This window comes from Hipposideros armiger, unplaced genomic scaffold (assembly GCF_001890085.2).
Source record: "Hipposideros armiger isolate ML-2016 unplaced genomic scaffold, ASM189008v1 scaffold_310, whole genome shotgun sequence".
In the NCBI taxonomy this organism is placed as follows: domain Eukaryota; kingdom Metazoa; phylum Chordata; class Mammalia; order Chiroptera; family Hipposideridae; genus Hipposideros; species Hipposideros armiger.
In genome coordinates this window covers 1,205,953-1,213,306 of record NW_017731660.1, presented here as the reverse complement: position 1 = coordinate 1,213,306, position 7,354 = coordinate 1,205,953, and the positions used below count along the sequence as shown (strand labels likewise).

General features: G+C 42.6%; 1 protein-coding gene across 2 annotated transcripts in view; it reads left to right on the top strand.

Moving 5' to 3' along the window:
* The window catches only part of TMEM131 (transmembrane protein 131), a 206,234-nt gene that overhangs the window by 143,962 nt on the left and 54,918 nt on the right, over positions 1 to 7,354 (top strand). For both annotated transcript variants that reach the window (XM_019660042.1, XM_019660041.1), the window contains exons 18-19: positions 3,252 to 3,356; positions 4,664 to 4,750. In XM_019660042.1, coding sequence (XP_019515587.1) covers positions 3,252 to 3,356; positions 4,664 to 4,750 — 192 coding nt within the window. The remainder of the gene's footprint in view (positions 1 to 3,251; positions 3,357 to 4,663; positions 4,751 to 7,354) is intronic.

The window sequence follows — 7,354 nt, the reverse complement described above, 5'->3', positions numbered from 1 at the left end:
CAGCAGGGCCCTGGTTCGGATCCCACATGAGGGCCAGTGACACTGCCCTCTACAGCTAAGATGGTGAACAACAGCTCGACCTGGAGCTGGGCTGCTGTGGGTCGCCAGCGACAGCGTAGGCTGCAGCCCCTGCTGCAGTGGGCTGCCATAAGCTACCGTGTGTGGCTGGCAGCCAGCGTGAGTGGCCGGCAGCCGGTGTGAGCTGCCAACAGCCGCCGTGAGAGGCCATCCAGAGGCCGGCGACCGATCTGCCTAACTCGGGAAGAGCACAATGATGATACCAACATGGGCCAGTGAAGTGACGTCCTCCACAGCTAGACTGAAGAACAAAAGGACAGCAACTTGTCTGTTCCCCTTCTCCAATTCCCCAGCACTGTTCCCCTCCCCCAATTCCCCAATAAAATCTTTTTTAAAAAAGAAAAAGAAAAAAAGACAATACATTGCAAGATCTTAACGCTGTATGCAATAAAACCTCAATTTAAAGGTTAGCTCCTTAAAAATACAAATTTTGAGTTTAACAGTTTCTGCACATTTAAGGTTGGGTCTTAATTAAATTTTTGTCTTTTTGTCACCCTATTTGGTACTAGCATGTGGAACTCAACTTTGTTATTTACCCAGAAGGACCTCATTCCTCCCTTCTGTTGCCTTTTCAGTCAGTGGTCTCCTTAATCACTGCGTAAATCCTGCAATAAAGGAGAAAGCATCTGTATGAAAAGAAGGTGCTGGTTTTGAAAGACTGTAGCTAAGCTTTCAGATCTCTTCAGGTGGCTTACAGGACCAGACATATGCTGGAATTACGAATTAACTTGGTATTACCATGTTAGCCGGGCTGCTCTAACAAAGTGCCATAGGCTGGGCCGCTTAAATAACAAACATTTGTATCTCATGGTTCTGGAGGCTGGAAAGTCCAAGATCAAGGTGATGGCAGATTTATGGTACGGCGCAGGCCCTCTGCCTGTTTTTGCAGATGCTGTCTTCTCATTGTATCGTCACTTAGCCTGAAGAGCAGAGGGAGGGCAAGCTCTGGTCTGTCCTCTTCTAAAAGCACCAGTCCCATTCATGAGGGCTCCACCTTCATGACATAATCACCTCCTAACACCATCTCATCAGGGTCTAAGATTCCACATAGGCATTCTGGGGGGACACAAACATTCAGTCCATAACAATGACCAAATTCTGTCAAGTCTTTCATCAGATGGAGAATACTAGAGTTAAGTGATAAAAACAATACTTGAGAATAAATATTTCAAATAACTCCGTTTAATACTTAGTATTTGAATACCATTGTAAAATTAACTTGTGTATCTGTTAACTCTTTTGGCCCCTTCCATACCCCCTGAAAGACAAGACATGCACACTAGAAGTGCAGTTATTACAGGCCCATGAAGACCAAGTGACCTCCGGGGACACAGCTGGGTAGAGGCCACACCGGGCGCAGGCACTCTGCTTCCCGCTTTCTTGTTCCTCCCATCACAGCCACATACCTGCCCTCTGATGTATTTCTGCCACGGTCTCCTCTGGCTCGACTGCCAGTGGTGGTGTTAGTCTTCACCTCAACGTCATTGGACTCTTTCCCATGCATTCTCTTAACTCCTGTGTCTTTAATACCAGTAGGTATTAAGAACATAAAATTCCATATTCAAACAAAAGAAAGTAAAAGACTACAACAGGATTCTTACTAAGGATTTTTAAATCACATTACTTTTTACTTAAAATCTACTACCCTGCCATAGGAAGCCAGCCGCATGCTGCTGATGAGAGCAGTCATTGATGATTTAATGATTTAGTCTGTATGCAGTTTCAGTAAGATGTTTGATAACCTATATTTTTAATAGAGGTCTCTTTGGCACCAATGCTGTCTTTTATAAAGAAAATACTTTCTTCTGAGAAAAAGAAGTCTGGTTTTTTTGGTCTTTGACTTTAGAATTAAATTATTTCATCCTGGATCTGGACACTTGTAGGGCACCCTGGCCTTGGTATAAACAAACCTTGCTTAATATTCTGACAGTGGCCATTTCCTGTATTCAGTGCTATCTCTGTTTGAACCTTGTTGGCATCCTTAGTATTTCAACATAAAATGTGAACATTTTCACTTTAATTCATTTTCACAAATTGCAGAGATTTGTCCTGCTAATTTTTCTGTAACAGGCGATAAAAACAACAACAAAAAGATCCATATATACACAGAGGGTGCTAAAAAAGTATATACATTTTAAGAAAGTGAAACGGGCCGGCCGAGTGGCGCAATGGTTAAGAACTGGCTTGGGACGCCAGAGGGCCCCGNAAAAAAAAAAAACAAATAAATAGGAAGTTGTAGTGAGTTGCCACCTTCAAAGTAGCAACTCCACAAAGTGATTTTTTTTAGTTTGCAGTGCCGAAACTTGCACCTGTTTTCCAACTGTTTTCTAAAAAGCCAAACCTGTGAACTAAATTAGCGTATGTTCGTATGAAACACACGCTGCCAACAACTCTGTGCTCCTCAGACCCGTGTTCTGAGCTGGGAAGTTACAGAATCATGATGAAAATATCAGAATTGCACAAAACCAAAACATCAATGCTTCTAAAAAGGGGGAAGGGGGTATGTTTGGTGTATCAGCATTTGTTATTTTGATGTGAATATGAATTCTAGATAAAATATAACTACTAATATCTAAAGTACAACTTCACAAAATGAATTTTATGTTTTTTGGAAATTTTATGATAAAATAGAATAAGTGCCAGAAACATCAACAAATAGCTTGAGAAAACAAAGACCCCATTCTTCTTTCAAATTTGCGTAACTCTTTCATGATATCTGATGTTTTCATGTGGCCCAATCTCAATTGCTTTGAAAACATGATTATTAACCAGACACTTAAGTTCAGAACTTGAAGCAGAACCTCTGTGTGTACTTGTGTCCTGATATGGCTGAAGGGTTGATGGGAGGCCGTGTCCCTCTGCTCCAGCCCTCACCCTCTTCGTCCATGCAGGTACATGGGTGCTGCCTGAGGACCGTCCCTGCACCACCTAGGAACTGAGTTCTCATGTTCCTCAAGGAGCCAGTGTGTTCGGTGGCCCATGGAATAAGTGTAGCAGCTAAGCATCCTGGGATGGGCGTTGTTTTGAGGCATTTGTGCATGGTGATGTGGCACCTCTGTGTCATCCTGGTGTGCGTTAGGGTTCAGAATCAGTTCATTGGTACAGCCTTTTCCATTTGAGTAGGAACTTCAACTAGCAAGGCTAATGAATGATATCATTTCTGCTGCATACAGGTGATACTAGCTTCAGGCTATTTCGCTGTGTTCAGAGTCAAACTTACTGCAAAAAAACTGGAAGGGATTCATGATGGAGCCATACAGATCACAACAGACTATGAGGTAAGGACTGTATGGGGGAGACGTATATCAACGGGGTTTTTCTGAATAATTCAGTTCTTTTTTGTTTTTATAGAAACAGAAAACTAAGTTACTCATAAAGTTACATTTTACCTGTTTTATACCTTAAAAACTGAGCTTTTGAGAATACTTTACTGAATATTGGTGTTCATTACCCCGGAAAACCCAAACCTCTTAACTGAAAACAACTTCAAAAGGAATGCTTTTGGCACATTTAGAATTGCTCTGTTAGAAAGCAGCTTAGCAGTGGTTATAGCGTTGCACAGACCCTGGAGGGAGTTCCTAAGGGAGAGCTCCCTGATTCTTCCTACAGTCGTAAATACCCTCCTGGGTAATGTTTCCGGGAAAGGGCGAGAAAGGCATATACAGCAGGAAATCACATCTTAATTTGAGCTCTCAGCAAGTGTATTTACATGAGTCGTTCTCAGTCAAGGGACAAAATGAAGATCATGGAGTTCTTTGAAGACTCCTGTGGGTTTGGGATGTAGCAACCAGTGAGATTTTAAATGAATGTTTGCACAACCTAAATATTCAATTTAATACACAAAAGCTTGTTGGGAAGTTGTGCACCGCTGAATTCAACAGGTTGCTATCCTCCGGCCTGTTCTCAGCACACACAACCCCCTACATGAAAGAAAACCAATTCAGAATAAACGCAATTGGTCATTTATTAATAAATGATTTCACGGGAGTATGTCAAATTCCAAAAAAGTTTTCAGTTATGGTAGAAATAAATGTATTTTATAGCAAAGACAAGTTTTTGTTAGTATTGATGAAAATAATAATTAGGAAAAAATACTTAGAGAAACAGCTTTTTGAGTTACAAATGAGTATATGAGTTAAGATTCAAAATCTAGAATGTTTCACTCATTTCTCTAAATTAGGTTGTTAATTTACTGCTATATACAAAAAATAGAGAGCTGGACAACCCTAGAAAAGCTGGATTTTTCATGCATCGTTTTAGGAGTACAATTTGACTTTCCTTTTTAAATTCTAATAGTCTACAAAATAACTTGTATTATGGGGAAAAAAATGTATTCCTTATTCCTTTCCCATTGTTTGGTCTTGTTTACCACGTTTTCAATGAATCGCTGAGTACATGGAAATGTATTTTGTGGAGTGCATCGGACAGATTAAACAGTACCCAGAGCAACTAATACTGCTAAAGAGTTGGTTATTGCTAATGCAAGTCCCAAGATGAGATTTTAATCCCCAGGTAATGCAGTAACGGTCCAGATCGGTCTCCTACTAATATGTCCTTCTTTGTGGCCTGCCTCCTCACCCCGCAGATCCTGACGATTCCTGTGAAGGCTGTGATCGCAGTGGGCTCGCTGACTTGCTTCCCGAAGCACATGGTCCTTCCTCCATCCTTTCCAGTAAGACAGTTAACTTACAGACTTTTCCATACTAGTTTTTTCCTTGCCTTTCTCCCTGTATTCCTCCAATTCAACAGAAAAGTCAGTTGTTCTTTATTGGTCTGTTATTTCAAGTTAGGACATTGTACCCAGTTTTTTAGGAGATAAAAAGAGGAATAAGAAATGGTCCCTTTTCTCAAAGAGCTTTCTATCTGGAATGGGAAATGGGCCCATTGTCACGTCCTGCGTGGCAAGGGCAAATGGGACACGAGAGGGGTGACGCAGATTGAATAAAGAGACAGAGACAGAAGTAAGATTTAAGTGCGAGACCAAGGGACTCAGCCTTCAGAGAGTTAGACTGAGCCACCGAATCGGGTCGGGTCAGGTCGAGGCATGGTTTTTATTGAGCAGTAAATCTGCTGTCAATCAAATTAGCATCCGTTTGAGGTCTGTGCCTCAAAGCCTTTTCCATTAATATATCCATTATATTCCAGCATATGCTATGCCTTCACATATCCGGCCACATAGCCCCAGGACACCTTGTTACTGTGTCCTCCCAGAGATTAACTGTTAGCATTCCAACAGGTCCCAATACACCTTGAGACACTCCCCAGAGGGAGTCTTATCGGCCTCCAGTCATACTGAGGCACTCCCTCAGAGAGATTACTGCCTCCAGTCATACCTAGGCTTTTCTCTCATAGCTAATGGGATTAGAGGCTACATGCTGGGGGACGTGTTTATAGAATTCGGCTGTCAGGCAACAGGCCCATGATTCAGAGATGTGACGCAGGTTGTGGGAATGGCCCTGAGATGGGTAAAAATAAAGTGCTGTGAGTGAAATACACATCTGGTTGATGAAGGTGCCCTGTGAGCAGGTTCAGAAGGTCTTCCAAGGGACAGCTGCATCTAGGGCCCAGGAGACAGCCTGATAGAGACACAGCAGTCAAGTCTGCAATGGCTTTGGGCAGTCGTGAGTGACCCGATTTGGCAAGAGTGGAGGGAAGTTGCAGGAGAAGAAATAGTGTGAGGGTCATACTAACAGAAGCAGGTGTGGGTAGGCGGGTCGCTAGAGGAATAAAAAATGTGACTTAGAGTGGGGCCTGGAGAACAGGGAGAAAAGAAACTCGGAAACCAGGAGACAGCTGCTGCCTCCTGGGGATGATTTGGTCAGTCCAAGGCACATGGGTACACACAGGAGTGTGTCATCCTGTGGCAGGAGACACGGTGGGTTAAGAAAGACAGTACAGGGCCGGCCGAGTGGTGCGTTGGTTAAAAGCTGGCTTGGGACGCCAGCTCTGAGCAGCAGGGCCCTGGTTCGGATCCCACATGAGGGCCAGTGACACTGCCCTCTACAGCTAAGATGGTGAACANGTATGGCTACTTCCTCTGTACGTTAGGGTGGGACTTCTTTGTCAGCTTCACAGAAGGAAGAGCAGATGTCCTGATGCACTGATGGACCACAGATGCCTCCACAGAAAGCCGTTATAAAAACTGCTTTTAACAATGCATGCTGGAAGGAGCCTCAAAACAATGTTTTTTGAGGGCAATTGGGCAGTATACTCATACCACTCCTCGGAATTCTTTCCGTGAAAGTAACTTAAAGAACCAAAAGCTGCGAGAATGAAGGTGTTTGTAAAAGCATTGTTAAGGATTCCGTAACGGGAAACAGCCAAGTGCATAAAGGAAATCCTGACTTTATGATTGAATATTGAAACAAACAATAAATTATAAATGTGATTGTGTGTAGAAACTTGGAAAATGATTCAGAAAACAGTACTAAATAATGGATTCTAATTGCATAATCAGATATTTGTGAATAGGGGCAGATTTATGGAGTTTACATTTTAATAATTTATAATGTTTTAAATTTGATTCAGAAATAAAGCCTCCTTTTAAAACAAAAAGAATATGCTCATGAGAGGTAATATTTGTCATTCCAGCTAAAATTTTATTTTTACTACAGATAAAAATGCTGAAAGAAGATAATAACGAGGCCAGCCATTAATGTGTTTCAGCAATGAAGTTAGAGTAAATGTTTGTATGTTTGTCTAATCCCAGATGGTTGAATTATACCGTTTCCTAATAAGACATTATAAATTAATAATTTTAGAAATCTGGATCATTTCCTAGCAGTAAGTAGCATGTGTTAACACATACTCTTTAAATTTGAGAGACCATTCAACAACATAAAGCCTGTTGGGCAATTTAGGGTTTTAGAATTCATTTTATATAATAAAACTAAAATATAAAACAAGGGACAGAAAAAGATCACTGTTACAAACACTTACTTAAAATAGGACGTTGTAGGGCCGGCCGAGTGGCGCGATGGTTAAGAGCTGTCTTGGGACGCCAGAGGGCCCCGGCTCGGATCCCACATGTGAGGGCCAGTGACACTGCCCTCCACAGCTAAGATGCTGAACAACAGCTCAACCTGGAGGTGGGCTGCCATGAGTCGCCTGCGACGGCGTAGGCTGCAGCCCCTGTGGCAGTGGGTTGCCATGGGCTACCGTGTGTAGTCAGCAGCCACAGTGGGCGGCTAGCAGCCACAGTGAGCGGCCATCCAGAAGCCGGCGACTGATCTGCCTCACCCGGGAAGAGCACAATGATGGTGCCAACTTGGGCCAG